The sequence below is a fragment of the Cibotium barometz genome, chromosome 6 (genome assembly GCF_041138505.1).
Source record: "Cibotium barometz isolate CiBa-2024 chromosome 6, ASM4113850v1, whole genome shotgun sequence".
Taxonomy (NCBI): Eukaryota; Viridiplantae; Streptophyta; class Polypodiopsida; order Cyatheales; family Cibotiaceae; genus Cibotium; species Cibotium barometz.
In genome coordinates this window covers 27022737-27047668 of record NC_141051.1, presented here as the reverse complement: position 1 = coordinate 27047668, position 24932 = coordinate 27022737, and the positions used below count along the sequence as shown (strand labels likewise).

Here is a 24932-nt window from a genome sequence, read left to right as displayed (position 1 = left end):
CATGTAAATCTATCACATCACATCTCATTCTCATCCGTCTACATCACACCACATCTTCCACTCACATCTCATCACATCACATTCACATCTTATCACATCACATTCACATCTCATCTAATCACATCGCATCTATTTACATCCCATCACATTCATTCAGATCCACATCACATCTTATCACATCCACTTTTAGTACCGTTTTCTACTTTCGATACTGATAGGACTTTTCTAAGTTTATGCCAATTGCTTGGCCTAGTTAAAGGTACTTTTTCTCAATCCCATTGAATCTACATATCAGAGTGTTGTTGAAGGTTTAAATTGGAAAAATAAACCTTATCAGAATTGAATAGTAAAAACTCAGAGAGAGCATTTACGTAATGTATTTTCATTCCTTAAGCTTCATTAATGAGAATTAATTCTAAACTTCCATGGATCCTCAATCCTCCCGGGGATTCCAGATTCTCTTTTTCTGAATAAGAATTATCCAAGTTTTCTCGATGAATATTTTCACATTCTTTCTCAAATTTCTCAAGTAAGATATATTCAATATTCTTCTTTTTGAATAAAAGATTCACGGGATTTACAAAAATCAATTGTACCCATATTTTCCAATAAAAATAATAATATTCAAATTTTCACTTTTGATAAATACTCATAATTTGAATCATGCCAAAAATTTCTCTTTTACCATTTAATTACTTGGATCACAAATATCATGGGAATTCCTCTTTTTGCAGAATAATAAAATTACCAAAAATTTCTCTTTTCTTTTAATTAAATATTTATGCATAAATACTAAAAATATATTTCACATGAATATGATGAAAATCATTCTTTTTGCATAGGATGTCCAATCCTAGAATATGGTAGGAAGTCCTCTTTTAGCATTATGCATAAAAATAAGATATGTATTATTTTCTAAAAATTTTATCATAGCTTCGCTCATAATTCTCAATTTTTCCTAAAAGAGTAAAAGCTTGTAATAATGAAAATATAATAGTAGTTCCTTTTTTATGCTTAAAATCAAACTATGAATTTAAATCATAATTTTAACCATAATTATAAACATAACTATGATTATCTCACTAGATTAAGCTAATTTCAACATTCCTCTTTTCCCAAATTTTTAGGATAATCCATTTCTCATTTAGAATGAATTAAAGTAGTTTTTAACTACTCATAAACAAACTAAAAGAATTTACCATTATTTTTAATAGCACAAAATTATGAAAATATCATTTTCTTACTCTCTAGCTCATCAAGCCCAGAGCCTAGCTTTGAATTAAGAGACTGTCATTGAGAAGCATCCTTTTCCAAGGGATTTAGCCATAAAGATAGCTATTCTTTTAGAGAGAGAGATTTACTTAAAGAAAGCATTATAAATAAGCATAAAGATTAACTTTCTCTTAATTAAACATTAAGACTTCGAGGGAAATCTTGATTTGAATTAAAACAATCATTTAGAAAGATTCTCAAGCTTGAGAGGGGTTGAGAAGAAGAAAGTTATTGAGATAATTTAAAAAAAAACATATAAATCAATTTTACCTCCAAGTTTGGCTTGATTCTTTGTTAGCAATGAAGCCCTCGACCAATCAATTAGTCCACCAAGAGGAGAAGAGCAACTCCAAGAGTTGTTGTAGAGAGAGAGAGAAGCTCCAAGCTCCCAAGAGAGAGGAAAATTTAAGGGATAATAGAAACTATGATTATTTTAATATAATACTGGCATGGTATAGCTCCAATATGAAAATACAAAGGAATGAGGGTCTATTTATAGGTGAGGGAGGCCACTAACCAAGTCCAACTGGGTTCTAGAATTTTCTAGGTTTAGTTTGACTCAACAGAATTTGGACCAGTTTCACCTCCCTTTTTGATTTGGTTTGATCCAGGAGAGAGGAGAGATAAAAATATCATAATTTTTTGAATTAAAAAACCCTTCCACACATGTGAAAAAGGTGCCTACCTCAAAGGTCCCCCTCTCCTTACCAAGGTGTCAAAAATGCATCATTTCTCCTAAATATCTCATTTTTTTAGTATTATCTCTTAATATTTAACTAATATACCTTGTACTGAGTGAACTCTTCATCTTAAGTGAGCATTTCCTCATTTTTGGGTATTTTATTTTATTCTTTGGATTTATCTCATCCCAATATTCGGATTAATCCAACTGGCCCATTGGAACCTTAATTGGACCATAATCCAATTTTTTTTGAAAATGTAGACCCTTAGGCTAAGGTCCCTTATACCATTTTCAATTAATTCCTAATGCACATTGGAAAGTCCATTTTGAAATTCTGATTCAGGGGAATCCATTTTAGACATTAGGAGGATTTTATATCCAAAGATATCTCAGTTTTGGATTACCTCTCTCTAGGCCAAAACAGGGTAAAACAAGATCTTTCTTCTATTTGAGAGAGGGGAATAATTACAAGAACAGAAGGGGAGGTTCTTACACCTTTACACCTCAAAAGCTGGAGGGAGGAATCTTACATTCCACCCTTCCTTCTTCAAACTAGATGCTTTATTTTTAAGCATAGTCATTTCTCTAGCAACATTTCGACGGGTTTTATGTGTGACATTAAGAAACGACATGAAGTATTATAAACTTTTAATAATCCATTTTGCCTTCGTACTACTATCTTGCACTAGAGAACAAAACTAAGTCAATAACCCTCATCTACTATTCTCACACATTCATAGCTACACAAACATATTATCCATGTGTATGTGTATATACTTATGTCACTATGTGTATTGAAAACTATAATCACTGATGTATGCATATGATATTACAGTTTATAGATTTAAACTTGCATGCACATTCATTTACATGGACATGGCTAAGGAGCAAGGCAAAACGACAAAGACAGGAAAAAGAGGAAGAGATGAAATCACTTTGACTGTCTTCATCACCTCATAAAAATTAAGGTAATTACTTTGACTGTCACTATGTGTATGTGTATATACTTATGTCACTATGTGTATTGAAAACTATAATCACTTATGTATGCATATGATATTACAGTTTATAGATTTAAACTTGCATGCACATTCATTCACATGGACATGGCTAAGGAGCAAGGCAAAACGACAAAGACAGGAAAAAGAGGAAGAGATGAAATCACTTTGACTATCTTCATCACCTCATAAAAATTAAGATAATTACATTTATATCACCGCGAGAGATTTTGAATGTCAATACATAAAGTAGCCTAAACCCATATAGCAAGTTAATAGTGAGGAGGCACAAAGTGCTCCAACGTAATGTCACTAAGAGATTTTGTATGTCAATATAAAAAGCAGCCTAAACCGCCCCCAAAAAAGTGGTCCACATAGTAAGTCAATAGTGAGGAGCCACAAATCACTCCAATATATAAGTCATTCTACTCATAATCACTTTCATCCTACTCTAGAACGACTATGAGAATTGTCAATTCATCACACAAATCAGAGACCTACTCTTTCAATGCATTGACATGTTCTTTACAATCTCTACTACACATGCTAGATCTCTCTACATTGACATGTTCTTTACAATCTCTACTACACATGCTAGATCTCTCTGCATTTGTCCACATGAATTGACCTAGAGCACCATGTATGTCTTTTATGTCATACTAAATTTAAGCATTGCTAGCAACAATAATAGCCTAAGAAGAATTTTCCATGTCATTTCTTAACGTTTTTCTAGTAGGCACTCTCGATCCATGGACTTCCGTCCATATTCCGATTAAATATTCCCTAGTTGTAGCATCATCACTTGGCAGGCAGGCAGACGGCTCTTCACTTGAATGCACACGTTTTTCTCTATTATTAGTAGCACCCCTTGAAGGTAATATTACTTGTGTGAGTTATTTAGTGGCATAAAAATTAACTCGTTCTATTGGAGTAAAATAAATAACATTCAAATCACCACCATCCTTATTTGATAGAACACTTTGGTTGATATCTACATAGAGATCATGAAAACTGAAATCAAAGGGTAATAAAGATATCTTGATATTTTTCTTGTGATGGTGATAACTTCTAAATATTCATTAACACTAGTTTGGTACCAAAACAGGACACTTAAGTGTCCTTTTTGGGGGTTGCAAAAAAAAATCAAACTCCTAATGTAGGCTTTAAAAACCAAAATGCTTCATTGGGCATGTAGAACATAACCCTATGCTTATGTAAAAAATGCTAAACATATAAAATACCTTTTTATTTGGAAGTACATAAGCAACAAAGTAGCATATGTCTTGAAAATGAACATTTTTCAGGATTTTTCCAAATATACAAGCATCATTCTCTCAAAAAAAAATCCAATGATATTAATAGCATTTTTTCCAAGATATTTTGATAGCATACATCAGTCCAAGGAGGTAGAAGTTCACCAAAAAAATCATTTTCCTTTCCTAGAATTTTTTCCAAAAAAGTTGCATAAAATCAGCAAAAGTAACGCGTATTATCAAAACTCAATCACGCCACTAAAAAATAATGTAGCCCTATCAATGAGAATGTTGATTATTGATTTTCATGCTTGAGATGAGATAAATAAGCCATAATTTGATGTGTATGATACTAACTTAGCCTCCACTTAAGTTGGTTCTTATCGCCTAGTTCTAAAAAAACTATAAAAAATAAAAATACAAAATTTGATCATCTTTTATCAAAAACTAATCATAACTATGCTTGCACAAGTAGTCTACACCTATAGTTATAACAAATAATGCACTTACACAGCTTTCCCCTTTGATGAAAATCAAAATTAGGCTCATAATTAGACATTTTATGTATTAAAAACAGGTTGCGCAAAAGGCCATGTATGAGAAGAGGCCCAAAAAGTGGCTCTAAAGTTTTGGAAAACTCAAAACAAAGTAGTATTTACCCTATATAACATGGGTGCACCTCAAGTTTTACATTATTAGCTTGCATATGGAAGGAGAAAAATTCATGCTCCACCTGTATAAAAAACGTCATTTCAATATTAGTGAGTCAAAAATTTATCCAATAATTATTGTTTGATGATTCCAGGATTTAGTTTACATCATGGGATTTCCATCAAGCCAAGTTTCATGATCAAACTATGTCCCTTCTAAAAGTTATGTCCAAATTACTACTATTTTGAAAACAGCAAAAATCATGCGTTTTATCAGCATGTGTCTAAGAAAATTAAAATATTGCCTTGCAAAAGCTAAGAAAAGTGCAATTTAAAAAATCTCAAGGATTTTTTGGGTCTTGAGGAACATCTATGGATGTTAAGCATTTCAAAACTCTTAATAGATTGCCCACAGAAAAATGCTAACTTTTCAAGACACTTTAGTGTCTCAGGACACTTAAGTGTCCAATTACAGAACTAGTGTTAAATTTCAATCTAGCAATGTCAAATTTACACCATTTATGTAAATTATTTTCAAGAAGTAATTATCTACAACAAAAAACCAAAATACTAAACAAAGAATCAAGAAAAAAAATTTTCATAAATAACAAACGAGAGAGAGAGAGAGAGAGAGAGAGAGAGAGAGAGAGAGAGAGAGAGAGAGAGAGAGAGAGATGTTTAAGGTTTAGGGGTTACTCTTTAAGAAGATGTGTGTGGTGTCTCTATTTTCCTTCTTCCACAATCTTCAGAAGGTTTTAAAAGGAGAAACTACCCACACAAGGTAAACTTTTTAAAAAACAAAATGGTTTCTTACTCTATGTGTGTGTGTATCGTTATGTGTATTGTAGGATTATTCATATCATTCATATTTTCAACACCTAAAATGGTTATCTTTCACATCCCTAGCTTTAGATTTAGTTCCAAGTTTCTTACTCTAGTTTTTGGCTTTTTATTCGGACATGATGGAGCCTAAGTACTCTAGTTTTTTGGTTTTTTATTCAGACATGATGGAGCCTAAGTACTTAACTAATTTCATTAACTGGCCTCTCCCCACCACAGAGAAATAGAGTTTTGTATCATATTTATGATGCCTTCTAAAATGAGAAATAATAAGATTTGAGACAACCCTTAAGCCATGGCTAACTAAATTGGATTTATGCATGGAAAGATGCATAAAGAATTTATTTTAATCCAAAAGTGTCATTCTCATTTAAAATGAATTTATGCATAGGAAGATGCATAAAAGATTGATTTTTATTTCGAAAGTGTTAGTCTCCTTAAATGGAATTTATGCATAAATAGATGCATAAAGAAATCTTATATCAAATATAAGAATTCTCTTGTATTCTATAAATAGATATGGGAAGTGATAAGATGTGTATGAGATGTGATAGGATGTGATAAGAGGTGTATGAGATGTGATAGGATGTGCTAAGATGAGTTAGGATGTGATAAGATGTGTATGGGATAAGGTAAGAAGTGTATCTAATGGGGGATAAGATGTATATGGGTTGTGATAGGGCGAGAATGGATGTGATGTGGATGTATGAATGTAGATGTAGATGTGGATGTATGAATGTGGATGTGGATGTATGGATGTACATTCATAAGGTAAGAAGTGTATCTAATGGGGGATAAGATGTATATGGGTTGTGATAGGGCGAGAATGGATGTGATGTGGATGTATGAATGTAGATGTAGATGTGGATGTATGAATGTGGATGTGGATGTATGGATGTAAATGTGGATGTGGATGTGGATGTATAGATGTAGATACGGATGTGGATGTATGAATGAGGATGTGAAAATAGATGTATGCATGTAGATGTGGATGTATGGATGTGAATGGGAATGTGGATGTGAATGTATGCATGTAGATATGGATGTATGGATGTGAATGTGAATGTGGATGTGAATGTATGGATGTAGATACGGATGTGGATGTATGTATGTGGATGTGGATGTATGAATGAGGATGTGAAAATGGATGTATGTATGTAGATGTGGATGTATGGATGTGAATGTGGATGTGGATGTATGTATGTGGATATGGATGTGTTTGTATGAATGCGGATATGGGATTGGATGTATGATGTGGATGTACGAACATGGACGTGTATGTAGAATAATGAATGTGAATGTGTATGTGAAATAATGTGTCGTCGATATGAGTGAATGGATGAGAATGATTACACATATGAATGGAATGTGGAATAAGTAATGTGGACTGAGGAGGGATAATGTGGAAAGACGAGAGTTCGATATAGAAACTGTATTTTGATAATGTGGAAAGATGAGAGTTCGATATAGAAACTGTATTTTGTGACCTGTTTGTAAATGACTGTTTTATGTCAAGAATGTTGGGGAAGCATTTTGACCATCTTGTGGATTAAGGTCATGGAGATCTAACTGATAACGTTGCAACTGACGGAGAGTCAATGGAGGACGTCTCGCGTAGCAAGGTCGACTGAGGTCTTGACCAGCCTCGGTTCGATTTAAATGGTGAGCTTCCGGTAGTACGGTGGATGAGGGACCAAGGAAGCGGCCTATGAGTGAAGCGCTAGGTCACCTGCGAAGGATCCTAGAGGGTGCTGATCACCATACGGTGCTCGGGCTCTGGGTTGCCGCAGATACCCACACGTGCATCGTGGAAGATATTGGAACAAGGAGTAAGAGTTGTTTTCTGAAACCGGGCATGGATCTGGTTGATTGACCTTGTTGGTCCTCAACGGATGAGTCCATGTTGATTGATCTTGCTGATCTTCAACGAGGATTCCATCTTGATTTTTATATGTGAAAATATTGTCGGGTACTACGAGCTAGGAACTATTGAAAAGACCCCTGAGTGAACAGGTGGTGAGCGTTCTGGTTGCCAATGATGCCATAAGTGCACCGATGAATGTATGATTGGAAATATGGATTCAACCAGAGATTTTGAGGATTATCATCAGTGACATAATGGTTTCATTAAAGGATTGTTTTAAAGTTAGTTGATGCTGAGAAAAAGGCAATTTCATATTGGGTGTGTAAGTGGTGTGACTAGTTTTATGTTTGCATGAACTTCCGGCTAGGGAGCCTGGGAACTCTTTTCCTTGGTACCCGGGACAAAACCTAACCAAATTCCTAATTCGATCCCATCACTACAGTGGTTGGGCGGTTGGCTAACCCATGGGCCTGGATGGGGTTAGGCTGGACTGATGGATTCGTAAATCGAGACTCAATTTCTGTTATTACGATAGATAAAGTAAATCCCGGATAGTAATTGTTCTATGGATAGGAATCAACGACTGTGCCTCTTGATGGAAAAAAAAGCGTTGATCCCAATGATCCAAGTGCAAGTTTCTTCCTTCATCTGATCGAGTATCTTTATAGGTACAGTCGGATCAGCGTGATCAGTAATGGTCTTGACTACGTTAGAGTAAAAAGTTATCTTGGAGGAATCGCCCGTGCTTTCTGGGTAAAGGAAGTTTTTTTCGGGTTCGGTTTTGGAAAAACCGACGGATTAATCTCTTATCCGGATATCCGTGGACGAGGCCCCGAGTGTGGTACCTTGACCCGCGCAAGTAGTGCTACTTCCGCTGCTAGCACCCTGAATCCATTGTGTGGTAGGGACAGGGATCTCACAGTTGGTATCAGAGCAAATTGGCTAATAAAGATCAACTGAGAAGCCAAATATGTCAAAAATTTATCAAGAAGCACAAAAAGGTTGTAATTATGTGATATAATTCATACAATTGATATTCAAACTGAAAATTCGTAAATTAGTAATTGGGTCTTCAAATGGAAGTACCGCAATTGTATGGAACCCTGACTTGCTTGAGGCCTAGACATGATGGTATTTACCTTATAATCCCAAGTATCATGACTACCCGTATATACCGAGGGTATAACTGCAGCTCTTTACCGACAGTATATACGAGTAAATCTAAGACTTGAAATTATAAGCATTACTGCTATCCAGATGATGATTTCGAATGGGATTGATATGATTTTTAAATTCTGTTTGAAAACTGATGAGTTGATTTGGATTCTGAATTGAAAAATGATGACCCCTGAAAATTGGTTGAAATATAATAAGCTGAGTGAAACCACAATGAGGATGAATGGGACGAGTCCTTGTGATGATATTCATAACTAGAATGATGATAATGATTTCAGCAAATCACTATGAGATTAGTGGATTGTGCTGTCAAATTGCTACTGTTAACACTTGACATGGTAGATCAAGTTAAGGGATGACAAATTGAGAACTTGCTTGACTGAAATTCCCGTGGAGGAATGTTCACAAAGAAATTTTTTCGGTCTAATGGACCATTATCGTGTTAAAGATATGAATGATATGATCTGAATGAATTGTTATTTAATGATGAGCTCTATATAAGGGATATTTATCCCAGTATTCTGTTGGGTTGACCAGAATATAAGGAACCCCATAATAAATTGGATCTTAAGAAAAAGAGTTGTCCTCTACTTTGCGAGATGAGGACATCTCGCATTTTTAAGTGGGGTAGAATGTAAGATTCTCCCCCAGCCTTCAAGGTATACAAGAGTAAGAACCTCCCTTTCTGATCTTATAATTATTCCCTCTCTAAAATAAAAGAAAGATTCTGTTTAAAAAAGGAAGACCCTTTCCCCAGAATACTTTCTCAGGAGCCCCACCTGTTTTAAGGATTCAGAACGATGAGTTCAGAAGTGAGAACCGGTGTTTTGGATGCCAAGGTTTTGGTCATCAGTTAAAAGACTGCCCGATTCCTGCCATGTCAAGGGCACAGGGAAGTCAAGAACCCAAATTCAGAGACCAATCCCTTCATACTAGTCTAATCAGGGTCTGTCTCACCCAAGCTAGGGTAACCCCAGAAGAACTCCAACTCATCCATCTCCTTTCTGATCTTATAATTATTCCCTCTCTAAAATAAAAGAAAGATTCTGTTTAAAAAAGGAAGACCCTTTCCCCAGAATACTTTCTCAGGAGCCCCACCTGTTTTAAGGATTCAGAACGATGAGTTCAGAAGTGAGAACCGGTGTTTTGGATGCCAAGGTTTTGGTCATCAGTTAAAAGACTGCCCGATTCCTGCCATGTCAAGGGCACAGGGAAGTCAAGAACCCAAATTCAGAGACCAATCCCTTCATACTAGTCTAATCAGGGTCTGTCTCACCCAAGCTAGGGTAACCCCAGAAGAACTCCAACTCATCCATCTGCCTCTGTCCAGAATAACCTCAGAAGTCCTTCCCAGAAATGGGGCAACCAAAGAGAAAGAATTCCGCCTCAGACTGCAGCAGCCAGAACAGTCACAATTCAGATGTAGTAGAAGAGGAAAAAGGACAGATCTATGCTACAATTGAAAACCAAGGGCCTAACCGACAATTCTCAGTCATCCATACTCCAGCAGAGTATCAGGGTAAACCAAGTAATTGAAGATATACGTCGATCATGCTGTGGCAGGGAACCCAAGAAGTGGCTAAGCTATCTGCACCTAGTCGAGTTCGCCTACAATGCTTCTTATCACAAAAGTATTGGGATGAGCCTTTTAAAGCTCTGTATGGACAAGATTGCTTAACTCCATTAACTAGGTCCGACCCATTGATTAGGGTCGAGATGTCCAGACAAATGCTTGACGACAGGGAGCAGTAGATGCAGGCAATTCATAAAGATATAAAAGCTACCTAGGATCGATAGAAGTAGTATGCAGATAAGAAGAGGACAGTCAAAGAATTCAAAAATGCAGATATGGTCCTCATTCAAGTATGGCCCAAAAGAAGTTCTTTATCTCTTGGGAAGTATAAGGAGTTATCCCTGAGATATTGTGGGCCATATCTGATTTCAAAGAAAGTAGGTGACTTAGCCTACAAGCTTCTTCTACCTCCTCATCTCAAAGTTCATAATGTATTTCATGTAAGCCTTAAAGAAAAATGTGCCAAGCCCAAATCATGGAAAGACGGTAAAACTTCAGTGGTAAGATACACCACCGGTTTCTAGGTTACGCTAGTTCCTTCTTTTATATAAGTTGTAACTCTTACTTGTCGCTCGCAAAAATTTACTTCCATCGATCTCCTTTCTTTCTTAATCTCTTTTATGGCTTGGCAGCAGGACTTGGTTTTATCCATCATGATTTCTCACCTTCAAGACGCAAGCGAGTCTGTGAAGAAGGATTTTATAGAATTGTATGAGCGTTCACCTTTCCCTCACTTGGGAACTTCTGTAGCTCAGACCAAATGGTGGACCTATCGAGACATAACTAGGGTAACACCGTGGGATCGGCATCACTTTCGTAACAATGTCCACTTGGCTATGGTTATTGAAGCCTTGGGTTTGGATCCCCGATACTATTGCATGATGAGATCAAGGCATGGTGGATTTTCTGAGTGGGTCTTCTTACTTGCGTGTTTTCTTCCTCACCACAGAAGATATGCCTTTATCCCATTTTTGGCTTGCCTCTTAGTTATTAGGTCACCTCATACCAATGAAGTGGGTGCTGCAATAACCGGCCGAATTATTCCCATAGATGAGTTACCTTATACGTGTGCTGCTTGTGAGTGTTTCTTTTGTGACCATATGATGGACGAGCTTATGGAATTGTAAAAAGTTCTTCTATCTTTGCAGTATATGTTCTAAGAGTGAATAAAGTTGAAATCTTTGTTCTTGTCTTGAGTCTTGCTCTCTTTGAGACTTTTCTTGGTGGTTACTCTTAATTAAATTTTCTCTAAGTCTCAAATTCGTGCATCTTGCGGAATTACCCCAGTTTGCGAGATGAGGACATCTCACGTTTTTTCAAGTGGGAGAGAATGTAAGATTCCTCCCCAGCCTCTCAAGATGTCCAGCATCTTCCCTTGTAATCAATCCCCTCTTCAGAAATATAAAAGATCTTGTCTCTACCTGTTTTGACATAGAGAGAGAAAATATTCTAGAGAGAGAATATTCAGATTTTGAATATTTTTAGATAGAAAAGTTTCTCATATTATTAAAATAAGTTCCCTTGAAACAGAAATTCAAAAAGAACTTTCCAATGTGCAATTGGAATTAATTGGAAATGGGTATAAAGGACCTTAGCCTAAGGGTCTATATTTTCAGAAATTTTTGGATTATGGTCCAATTAAGGTTCCTGTGGGACAATAGGATCAATCCATGTGTGGGGAGGAGATAAATCCAATTTATAAAAGAAATTATCCAAAAATGAGTAAATGCTCACATAAGATGAAGAGTTGACTATGTACAAGGTTTATTAGTAAGAAACTATCAGTAATATAAAAAATATGAGATATTTTGGGTATCCAAAAGAAACTATGAGTAATATCAAAAAAATGAGATATTTTGGGTATAATGATTCCATTTTGACACATATGTAAGGAAGGGGAGTCCCTTCAATGAGGCACCTACTTCACATGCTTGAATGAGTTTTAAACTCAAAAATAATGTGATATTTTTATCTCTCCTCTCTCTTGAACCAAACCAAATCAAAAGGAAACCAAACCAAATCAAAAAGGAACCAAACTAGGTCCAAATCTAGTCCAAATTCAACCAAACTGAATCTGGAAAATTCTAGAAATCAGTTGGTCTTGGTTAGAGCCTCCCTCTCCTATAAATAGAACATGAGTCCTTTGAAAAACATAGGAGAATTTTACTATACTAGAATTATGCTGAAATAATGCTAATGTTTACTATTCTCTAAAATTCTCTCCAATTTGAAGAAATTGGAGCTTCCCTCTTTCTTCAATCCCCATTGGTGGCTCCATCAACATACTAAACCAATTGATTGGTTGGGGGCCTCTACCGTGAACAAAGAATCAAGCAATTTGTAAGGTAAATGGTGAATTTTGATCTTTTCTATAATTTCTCAATGTTTCTCTCTTCTCAACCTCTCTCAAGCTTGAGAAGCTTAATTGGAATGGTTTTTGAATGCTATTGAAGTTAGTTGATTAATGATAGTAAAGAATTACATAAAATTCCATTTATGCTTAACTCTAATGGTTTTTATGTAATTTCTCTCTCTCACTCAAGAAATGGTCATACTCATGACCCATTCTCAATCCAAATGAAGCTTTTCCTTAATCCAAGATTAATCTATGCTTGAGGCCCAATTAATGGCTTTTTTTTTCTATGCTTTTAGTTTATGTATTTCATGAATCTTGATGATTCAATCCATTATTGGGTTAATGATCCAATTAGGGATCATTCTAATCATTCCCTTAATGATAAGCTTTATCTTTTAAAATAATTGAGATTTATCAGTCATAGCAGCGGAGCTATGGTAAAATTTTTGTAAAAATTACACATAAAATAAATTCATTCAAAGCATGAAAAGAGAACTTCCTACCATATTCTAGGAATTATCATCCTAGATTAATTGAATGAATTTTATGATGGAGGAATTGATTTTTATGTTATGCATAATTGATGAATTAAGAAAAAGAGGGTTTCTAGTAATTAAATGTTATGCTAAAAGAGTAATTCCTATCAATTCTATACTCTAAAAGTATCGTTTTATGCATAGAAGATGCATATTGATTATTATATTTGATTTTCATGCATAGAGGTATGCATAAAAGATTATTATTTTAATATAAAAGTGTTACTTTTATCATATTTGATTTTCATGCATAGAGGTATGCATAAAAGATTATTATTTTAATATAAAAGTGTTATTTTTATCATAATTGAATTTCATGCATAGAGGTATGCATAAAAGATTATTATTTTAATGTAAAAGTGATACTTTATCATATTTGATTTTCATGCATAGAGGTATGCATAAAAGATTATTATTTTAATATAAAAGTGTTATTTTTATCATAATTGAATTTCATGCATAGAGGTATGCATAAAAGATTATTATTTTAATATAAAAGTGTTACTTTTACCATATTTGGATTTCATGCATAGAGGTATGCATAAAAGATTATTATTTTAATATAAAAGTGTTATTTTTATCATATTTGGATTTCATGCATAGAGGTATGCAGCATAAAGGATTATTATTTTAATGTAAAAGTGTTACTTTTATCATATTTGGATTTCATGCATAGAGGTATGTATAAAAGATTATTATTTTAATGTAAAAGTGTTACTTTTATCATAATTGAATTTCATGCATAGAGGTATGCATAAAAGATATTTTTTTTATAGAATTGATAGGAATTACTCTTTTAGCATAAAATTTAATTCCTAGAAATCCTCTTTTTCTTAATTCATCAATCATGCATAACATAAAAATCAATTTCTCCATGATAAAATTCTTTCAATTAATCTAGGATGATAATTCCTAGAATATGGTAGGAAGTCCTCTTTTCATGCTTTGAATGAATTTATTTTATGTGTAATTTTTACAAAAATTTTACCATAGCTCTGCTGCTATGACTGATAAATCTCAATTATTTTAAAAGATAAAGCTTATCATTAAGGGAATGATTAGAATGATCCCTAATTGGATCATTAACCCAATAATGGATTGAATCATCAAGATTCATGAAATACATAAACTAAAAGCATAGAAAAAAAAAGCTATTAATTTAGCCTCAAGCATAGATTAATCTTGGATTAAGGAAAAGCTTTATGAAAAGCTTCATTTGGATTGAGAATGGGTCATGAGTATGACCATTTCTTGAGTGAGAGAGAGAAATTACATAAAAACCATTAGAATTAAGCATAAATAGAATTTTATGTAATTCTTTACTATCATTAATCAATTAACTTCAATAGCATTCAAAAACCATTTCAATTAAGCTTCTCAAGCTTGAGAGGGGTTGAGAAGAGAGAAACATTGAGAAATTATAGAAAAGATCAAAATTCACCATTTACCTTACAAATTGCTTGATTCTTTGTTCTCACGGTAGAGGCCCCCAACCAATCAATTGGTTTAGTATGTTGATGGAGCCACTAATGGGGATTGAAGAAAGAGGGAAGCTCCAATTTCTTCAAATTGGAGAGAATTTTAGAGAATAGTAAAAATTAGCATTATTTCAGCATAATTCTAGTATAGTAAAATTCTCCTATTTTTTTCAAAGGACTCATGTTCTATTTATAGGAGAGGGAGGTTCTAACCAAGACCAACTGATTTCTAGAATTTTCCAGATTCAGTTTGGTTGAATTTGGACTAGATTTGGACCTAGTTTGGTTCCTTTTTTATTCGATTTGGTTCCCTTTTGATTTGGTTTGGTTAAAGAGAGAGGAGAGATAAAAATATCACATTATTTTTGAGTTTAAAACTCATTCAAGCATGTGAAGTAGGCGCCTCATTGAAGGGACTCCCCTTCCTTACATATGTGTCAAAATGGAATCATTATACCCAAAATATCTTATTTTTTTGATATTACTCATAGTTTCTTATTAATAAACCTTGTACATAGTCAACTCTTCATCTTATGTGAGCATTTACTCATTTTTGGATACCCAAAATATCTCATATTTTTGATATTACTCATAGTTTCTTACTAATAAACCTTTTACATAGTCAACTCTTCATCTTATGTGAGCATTTACTCATTTCTGGATAATTTCTTTTACAAATTGGATTTATCTCCTCCCCACACATGGATTGATCCTATTGGCCCACAAGAACCTTAATTGGACATAATCCAAAAATTTCTGAAAATCTAGACCCTTAGGCTAAGGTCCTTTATACCCATTTCTAATTCATTCCAATTGCACATTGGAAAGTTCTTTTTGAATTTCTATTTGAGGGGAACTTATTTTAATAATATGAGAAATTTTTCTATCTAAAAATATTCAAAATATGAATATTCTGTCTCTAGAATATTTTCTCTCTCTATGTCAAAACAGGCAGAGACAAGATCTTTTATATTTCTGAAGAGGGGATTGATTACAGGGGAAGATGCTGGACATCTTGAGAGGCTGGGGAGGAATCTTACATTCTCTCCCACTTGAAAAATGCGAGATGTCCTCATCTCGCAAACTGGGGTAATTCCGTAAGATGCACGAATATGAGACTAAGAGAAAATTTAATTAAGAGTAATCACCAAGAAAAGTCTCAAAGAGAGCAAGACTCAAGACAAGAACAAAGATTTCAACTTTATTCACTCTTGGAACATGTGACTGCAAAGATAGAAGAACTTTTTACAATTCCATAAGCCCGTCCATCATATGGTCACAAAAGCAGCACTCACAAGCAGCACACGTATAAGGTAACTCATCTATGGGAATAATTTGGCCGGTTATTGCGGCACCCACTTCATTGGTATGAGGTGACCTAATAAAAGGACCTCTAAGAGGCAAGCCAAAAATGGGATAAAGGCATATCTTCTGGTGAGGAAGAAAACACGCAAGTAAGAAGACCTGCTCAGAAAACCCACCATGCCTTGATCTCATCATGCAACAGTATCGGGGACCCAAACCCAAGGCTTCAATAACCATAGCCAAGCGGACATTGTTACGAAAGTGATGCCGACCCCATGGTGTTACCCTAGTTATGTCTCGATAGGTCTGCCATTTGGTCTGAGCTACAGAAGTTCCCAAGTGAGGGAAAGGTGAACGCTCATACAGTTCTATAAAATCCTTCTTCACAGACTCGCTTGCGTCTTGAAGGTGGGAAATCATGATGGATAAAACCAAGTCCTGCTGCCAAGCCATAAAAGAGATTAAGAAAGAAAGGAGATCGATGGAAGTAAGATTACTACGACGAGCGACAAGTAAGAGTTACGACTTATATAAAAGAAGGAACTAGCGTAACCTAGAAGCCGACGGTGTATCTTACGACTGAAGTTTTACCATCTTTCCATGATTTGGGCTTGACACATTTTTCTTTAGAAGGCTTACATGAAATACATTATGAACTTTGAGATGAAGAGGTAGAAGAAGCTCGTAGGCTAAGTCACCTACTTTCTTTGAAATCAGATATGGCCCACAATATCTGGGGGATAACTCCTTATACTTCCCAAGAGATAAAGAACTTGGGGCATACTCGAATGAAGACCATATCTGCATTTTTTAATTCTCTGACGGTCCTCTTCTTATCTGCATACTGCTTCTGTCGATCCTGGGCAGCTTTTATATCTTTATGAATTGCCTGCATCTACTGCTCCCTGTCATCAAGCATGTGTCTGGACATCTCGACCCTAATCAATGGGTCGGACTTAGTTAATGGAGTTAAGCAATCTTGTCCATACAGAGCTTTAAAAGGCTCATCCCAATACTTCTGTGATAAGAAGCATTGTAGGCGAACTCGACTAGGTGCAGATAGCTTAGCCACTTCTTGGGTTCCTTGCCACAGCATGACCGACGTATATCTTCGATTACTTGGTTTACCCTGATACTCTGCTAGAGTATGGATGACTGAGAATTATCGGTTAGGCCCTTGGTTTTCAATTGTAGCATAGATCTGTCCTTTTTCCTCTTCTACTACATCTAAATTGCGACTGTTCTGGCTGTTGTAGTCTGAGGCGGAATTCTTTCTCTTTGATTGCCCCATTTCTGGGAAGGAGTTCTGAGGTTATTCTGGACAGAGGCAGATGGATGAGTTGGAGTTCTTCTGGGGTTACCCTGGCTTGGGTGAGACGGACCTTGATTAGACTGGTATGAAGGGATTGGTCTCTGAATTTGGGTTCTTGACTTCCCTGTGCCCTTGACATGGCAAGAATCGGGCAGTCTTTTAACTGATGACCAAAACCTTGGCATCCAAAACACCAGTTCTCACTTCTAAACTCATCGTTCTGAATCCTTAAAATAGGTGGGGCTCCTGAGAAAGTATTCTGGGGAAAGGGTCTTCCTTTTTTAAACAAAATCTTTCTTTTATTTTAGAGAGGGAATAATTATAAGATCAGAAAGGGAGGTTCTTACTCCTGTATACCTCAAAGGCTGGGGGGAGAATCTTACACTCTGAGCACAATGAATCCACATTAGCATCCGACACCAAAATCCCAGTGACTCCCTGGCCACCCAAAGTAGCCTTCTCCAACTCCACCAATGGTGTTAACCGATTCCGCATAAAATTATTCTCTGCAATAAGCTGAGTCATCTTGTCCTCTGTCTCATGAAATTGACGCTCCATCGCTGCTTTCAAACCATCTGCCCAAATTCCAAAGTCATTTGCAGCCCAAGGTAACTCCAGATACACAACCGACCCTGCATTTCTGTCTCCGCACGCACCATTTCCTCTTGCAACACTTTCCTTTCATTCAGCCCCTCTTCTACCTTGATCTGCAATGCTTTAACCTCTCTCTCCAACATCTCCAACCTTTGGCCATCCACCTTTTTAGATTCCCCAGCTACAATCATAGCCTCCTGATGATTATTGATGAAACAATTCAAATCTGACAAACTCTGCACTACGTCTTGGACAGAAAAGATCCCATATGACCTCTGACTAGGCCCCTGTGCTAATGGAGTGATATTAATAGCCTGCATACCTGGTGTCATCTCCACTGAACTCTCCCCCACTTTCTTTGGAAACAATGTAATAGACCTCCTCCGTGCCTCTGACTTAGATGCCATCGGACATGTAAGTGGATTTGGCCCCAATAGACAAACTCTATCAAGGTACCAAAAGAGGTGAGTACTGTGGAGCTTACCATAATTTCTGACCATGTAGTACAACCCAAATCCCTCTAGTGCACCGAACTCCGAGCGCATACTGACATCTGTAATCTTCTTTGTCCGCTGGCTTGGATTATGCAGCACCTTGAAAACCTCTGCGATAAGCTTCGATGTAACCTCTTTATCATCCACAATATAGCCTACGTTTTCTCGCAGATGCTCAAGCTGCCACTCTGCAAATTCATTCTTTTCCCACTGCTCCCATGACAAACAAGCATATTCGTAAAGGCCAACCCGACGGAGCCATGATTCTGTGTCCTTATCATGCACATCCAACTTGCCTTCCACCTCTACTTCCTCTACTGCGTCATCCCCACCAGACTCAGCCTCCTCACTCTCTTCGACACTCTGCAAACCTTCCCTCCTAGGATGTAACAGCTCGTCCATAGCAATCCACATGGAGCGCGTCTGCGTCATAGACTCGCTAGTGAGCTCCAAGGCACTCTCGGCCTGCTTAAGCCTTAAACTCTCAGAAAACATTTTGGCGAGGGCGCTAAGTACTCATGAGACTGCTTGCGAAGGATGTTTTGCATGCTTGAGCGAAAAGGGCGAACTGACCCCATGCAATTTTTTCATGGTTAAGTGGCTTGTTAGGTGAGTTGCCCCCATAATGACCTTCCTCAAAAAGTGCACCCAATGCAAGTCCACTCACACTAACATTTATAAGATCCCGCAGTTTAAGACTTTCCCTTAGTGCACTCGATGCTGCAATTGGATGACTCTTCAAATGACAGAATGGCTCTGTGCGGCCCAAATGCAAAAAATCATTCCACTCTGCAATCCGCCTGCCACACCCCTATCCGACCAGCCAGCCCCACTACTTTCTTTGCAATCCAAAAAATCCGCTTGGACTTCCCTTGACACATATGGAACAACCTCAATCCATTTGACTGATATCTCCTTAGCCTTATTTACCATCCAATGAGGAATCTCTGGAACCTTCCCATAAAACTTTTTCAGCCTGAAGCCATTTACCGGTTTCACTACTACCGGAGTTCCAAACACATCTTTCAACCTGAAGGTGCCTTGCTCCAACTCTTCAACAATCTGATAAGGCCCAAAGTATCTCAATTTTAACTTACTCGGATGCGGCCCCAACTTGGAATTATATAATCATCTTTCTTGAAAATTTTAAACTTCATCTGTCTTGACAACCATGCCTGTCTTCTATTCTGAGCTATCTCCACTGCATAAGCACTTCGGCGGATCCGATCCTCCTCTAGTCTCAGCAACTCCCTTTGCCAATGCAAAACTGAATCCTCAGGGCTCAACCTATGCTAAACTGCTAGCTGCAAACTTGGAACCACATATTCCATTGGAACAACTTCTATACCATAAACCAGCTTGAAAGGTGTCATCCCAGTGACGACTTTATATGCTGTCCGAAATGACCATAGTGCAGAATCCAGCTTGTCATCCCAATCGGATTGATTTTCTGCAACAATCTTCCTCAAAATTCTCACAAGCACCTTGTTTGTACTCTTTGCCAGCCCATTTTCTTGCGGATGATACGGAGTGGATTTCTTATGCAAAATCATATGCTTATTTGTCAATTCTTCAATGAGACTGAATTCAAGAAATACACACCCTAATCTGACACCAGCTCTATGGGACATCCAAACCTTGTCATAATGTACTTGTACAAAAACCTGGCCACACTAGCCGCTTTATTATCCCTTAAAGGTAATGCTTCCACCCACTTTGTGGCGTAATACATTGCCACCAGAATATATCGTGCACCTGTTCTCCTTGCCTTTGGCTTTATGGGTCCAACAAAATCTAGCCCCCATTTTTGAAATGGTTCAAGTGGCAAAACGGGGTGGTCCTGCATCCTATCCATTGAGGTTGGCTACCCAATCTTCTGACATTGCAAACACTCCCTGGCAAACTGATGTGCATCCTTGAGCAACAATGGCCACCACAAGCTTGCTTGCGTTATTTTCCGTCCTGTAATCTCTCCTGAAAAATGTCCTCCAGCTGCTCCAAAATGTGCCTCCTGCAAAATAGCTTTCTGCTCCTTATCCGGTACACATCTCCTGATGATCTGATCTGGTCCCTTCCGGTATAGTGCACCCGCAATAATAAAAAATGGTCTGCTTCGCAATGCAAATTTCTTCTTCTGATCTTTGACATACTAGAAGGCAAAACTCCATCCGTAAAAAACTGGAACATTTGATCATACCAGTTGTCAAACTCTTGTCCCTGTACATGAAACAATTCCGCATTCGGAAGCTGATCTGACACCCTAGGCATCTCCTGCATATTTTCCAATCTGCTAAGGTAATCCGCTACTGCATGCTTGTTCCCTGGTGTATGCAACATCGTATAGTCAAATTCCTATAGGCCAAAGCATACACCTTGCCAATCTGCCTTCCAGCTTTGGCTTCTTCACTAAGAAAATCAGCGCTTGGTGATCAACATGAAAAATTACTTTGTTCCCTAGCAAATAATGCCAAAATTTCTCCAATGCAAAAATCATACCTAAAGCTTCCCGCTCAGTAAAACTGTGTAGTTCTTTTTAGCCGGTTTCAGCATCTACTGACTTGCATAATACACTGGTGGAAACTACCCATGGATCTTCTCCCGCATCAAAACAGCTCCGACTGCCATATTCGACGCAACTGCCAATTTGGTGGTTGGATGATAGGGGAAACAACAAGCATCTTCTTCATAACCTGAAATGCCTTCTCCTGAGCATCTCCCCATATAAACTCAACATCCTTCTTTGTCAAATGAGTCAAAGGTGCACTGACATCTGCAAGATACCTCAAGTACCTATTGTGCCACTTTATCTGCCCCATAAATCTTGATACTGCCTTCAAATTGTCAGGTGCTATTGCTTTTTGAATTGCACTAATTTTGTCAGAGTCAATTGACATACCTTCTTTAGAGATGATGTGACCTAATAGCTTCCCTCTTTGCATGCAATTGCACATTTGTATGGATTCAGAGACATCCAAAACAGCCGACACCTTTCCAAACATTTTCAAAGATACTCCAAGTGCTTTGCCTTCTTGCCAAATACAGAAAAATCATCCATGAAAATCCGCATGAATTTCGTCAAATACGGCTCAAAAGTTTTGAAAGCTGCTTTGGAAAACGATGGTGGCCCATTCTTCAATCCAAAACTCATCACTGTATATGCAAATGCACCCCATTTTGTTATAAATGCGGTCTTAGCAACATCTTCCTCTGCCAGCCAGATCTGGTTATATCCTGAAAAACCGTCAAGAAAACTATACATTTCATGGCCTGTGACATCATCCAATATTGAATCCATAAACGGCAATGGAAATGGATTGGCAACAGTTGCTGCATTCAATTTTCTGTAATCCACACACACCCGGATTTTGCCAGACTTCTTTGGAACGACAACTATTGGTGACAACCATTCTGCCTGATCTATTGGTATAATGAAACCTACTTGCAAAAGCTTATCCAACTCTTCCTTCACATGCTTTGCATAATTTGGATTCATTCTATAACGTTGCTGAATCACCAGCACCGCATCTTCCTTCAGATTGATCTGGTGTTTATACACCTTCGGATCCATGCCCTTCAAATTTGAATAATCCTAGGCAAACACATCAATGAACTCTTGCAGCAACCTCTTAAGATCCTCCTTAAACCTCTCATGCAAATTGACACTGACTTTGACCACTTTCGGATTAACTTTAGATCCTAGATTCAACTCCTGCAAATCATCTTCTTGCACTCTTGAAACCTTTTCCATCAACTTGTCATATATAAATTTAGCTCTGGTTATTGCCTCTTTTGGTGGCACTTCCTCATCTAAATACTCCAAATCCTCTTTCATCTTAGAGACAGAACTGACTCCTGATTCCTGAATTGATCCCTGACCTGTATCCACTTCACTTGACTTAACAGATAACTTCCTGTCGGACTTTGCAGAATCCTCCTGAAAAACATACTTCTCCACAATCCTTTCCACATCAACTTCAAATACTAGAACAACAGTAGGATTTGATTCCTAAATTGATCCCTGACCTGTATCCACTTCACCTGACTTAACAGATGACTTCCTGTCGGACTTTGCAGAATCCTCCTGAAAAACATACTTCTCCACAATCCTTTCCACATCAACTTCAAATACTGGAACAACAGTAGGATTTGCCTCCATAAAACATGCTTCTTCATCGTCTTCAACTTCATCAGCCAAATTAATTGTCTGAGCCATCATTGGCTTTATTGACGTTGACAATTTCTTCTTTACAGTCATTGGAATCCTTACAGAATGTTTACCTTTCTTCAAAATCACTTCATTCCTTTCCCAATCCTGTTTAAGCTTTGCAAACTTAAACCACGGTCTCCCTAAAAGCATTGAATAAGCATTCCCTGCATCCTGCATCTTTAAAACAATAAAATTTGCTTGAAATGGTAATCCATGCACCTTCAGGATTTGACCTCGCAACATCCCAATTGGCTGCACTCTCCGTTGATCTGCCATCCGCACTTGGAATGGTGCAGGCTCAAGCTTAACATCTGCCATCTTTGAAAATTCAGCTTCAGACAAAATATTCACACCGGATCCCCCATCTAACAGAACATCAGAAAATATACGACCATCAAATTCCAGCTTCACAGTATAGTAAAATCCACATCATCTGGACTAATCCGATAAGTCCCAACACTCTCCTTCTCAATGCACTCTGAATATCAAGAATGGTTGACTTTCTTGTAACGGAATAAAGTCTGTCCCTAAAAATCGAAACCAATGAAAGCAACTGATCCAATGTAAACTGCATAGGAGTATTTAATAGTTTCTCAAACAAGGCCCCTGATGCTAATTCTGAACTCCCCACTATCTTGAGCTGCTTTTGCTTATGTCTAGATGTCATTTCTTCCTTTCCGGACTGCTCCACTTCATCCGCTACCTCATCTCGAACTTCCTTCTATGCTTCCCAATCCAACGGTGGTTTAAGCCTTGCCTTTGAACGTGTAACTGCCATTTCCTCAGGCTCACTGGACTTACATTGCGAACAATCACACTCTGGAGAACACTCCACTGACACTTGATTTGTCCCCCTGATCCTCCGAAACTTCAACATAAATGAAATTACTCTGAGGTGTTTTCTCTACCTGCCCCTGCTGTATAGATGGTGCAGGTAACTGTGGTAACTGCATATTTGGTGACTGTTGATCCCATACCTGCTCTGCAGATTCCAATTTGGCTGACTCCAGTTTGGGGGTTGCTGCCATCCCTGCTGTTGTTGCCAATTTCCTCCCCAAGGCCTAAAATTTTGATAACCGCCATATCGTGGTCGATAGCCCTGATTAAAATTGCCGCTGTATGGCCATCCGGCTTGTGCCAAATTTTGCTGAATCCTTTGCTGAATGCACTCCGGAATTGGTCCCCTAAAATTAGGATTGTACCAACAGTTGGTTGTTTTATGACCATTAATGTCACAAATATCACAATGAGGCTTCTTGCTACTTGATTTTGACTCTTGCTTAACCCCCATTTCTTTCAACTTTTTCTCCACCATCTTTTCAACCAAACTTCCTTTGGACTTTTCTTTATCCTTCTTCTTATGCTTCCGTTTCTTATCCCCCTTGTCTGAACTCGAATTTGAATTGAAATCAGAATCAGAATCTGAACCACTACTTATCTCTGACTCAGAATCTGAATCTGTGTCTGAATCAGAATCATCATCACTACTGTCATCTGAAGATCTCTTCTTCTTCCTCCCCTTCTTTTTCTTCTTAGATTCCCGAGAACTACGCTTTGAAGGCATCGAATTGATTACTCCAAAGCGCTTCTCTGCTCTTGTGGCAGTTTCTATCAAATCATCCAAACCTGCTCCAACATCCACACCTGCTGCATTCTGCAGTTCTTTCCTCAAACCATTCATATAGTATCCGGCCAACATTTCATCCGTCGACCTCTCCGCATTTGTAAGCCTTCTCAGATACTGATTGAACTTCTGAGTGTAATCCTCCACAAACATTTTCCTCTCCTTAATTACTTTAATCTTTTCAAGAACATCATTCGGAGTTTTCTCCTTTCTGAACCTGTTCAAAAATGCATTCTTTAATGCCAAATAATCTCCAAAATAACTTGCATTGAAATTGCTCAACCACTGCATGGCTCTTCCCTCCAGTGTTGCTTGGAATTGTCACATCTTGGCTTGCACGTCATACACTCTGCCAAATCATCTGGCCTACCATCTTGTCTCGAATTGAGCTACGTGGCAGTCCTGTTTAGACTTCCTTGAAAAGGTCCCGAATTTGACGCGAAAATCAGCTCTAGCCATTGCTGCTATATTCCTTAGCGTATTAGGGGTCAAATGCCCTACAGAAGATGATGAGGACGATACTGGTGATGGAGGTGGTGCTGTGGTGAGCCCCCCCCCCCCCCCCCCCTCCGCAGTGGATCAAACCAATCCATCCATATCTTCCTCGACATCCGCATGGGTGTCCTAGCAACCGCGAGTCCGTGTATCACCTAGGCAGAACCCTCTAGGATCCTACTAAGGTGTCCTAGTACTTTACTCAGAGGAATTTCTAGTAATT

General features: G+C 37.6%; 1 protein-coding gene across 1 annotated transcript; it reads right to left on the bottom strand.

Moving 5' to 3' along the window:
• Positions 1 to 17861: 17861 nt before the first annotated feature.
• LOC147637586 (uncharacterized) lies at positions 17862 to 18878 on the bottom strand. Its single transcript, XM_086798994.1, has one exon. It carries the CDS (start codon positions 18876 to 18878, stop codon positions 17862 to 17864), a length of 1017 nt encoding a protein of 338 aa, XP_086655120.1.
• Positions 18879 to 24932: the final 6054 nt, after the last annotated feature.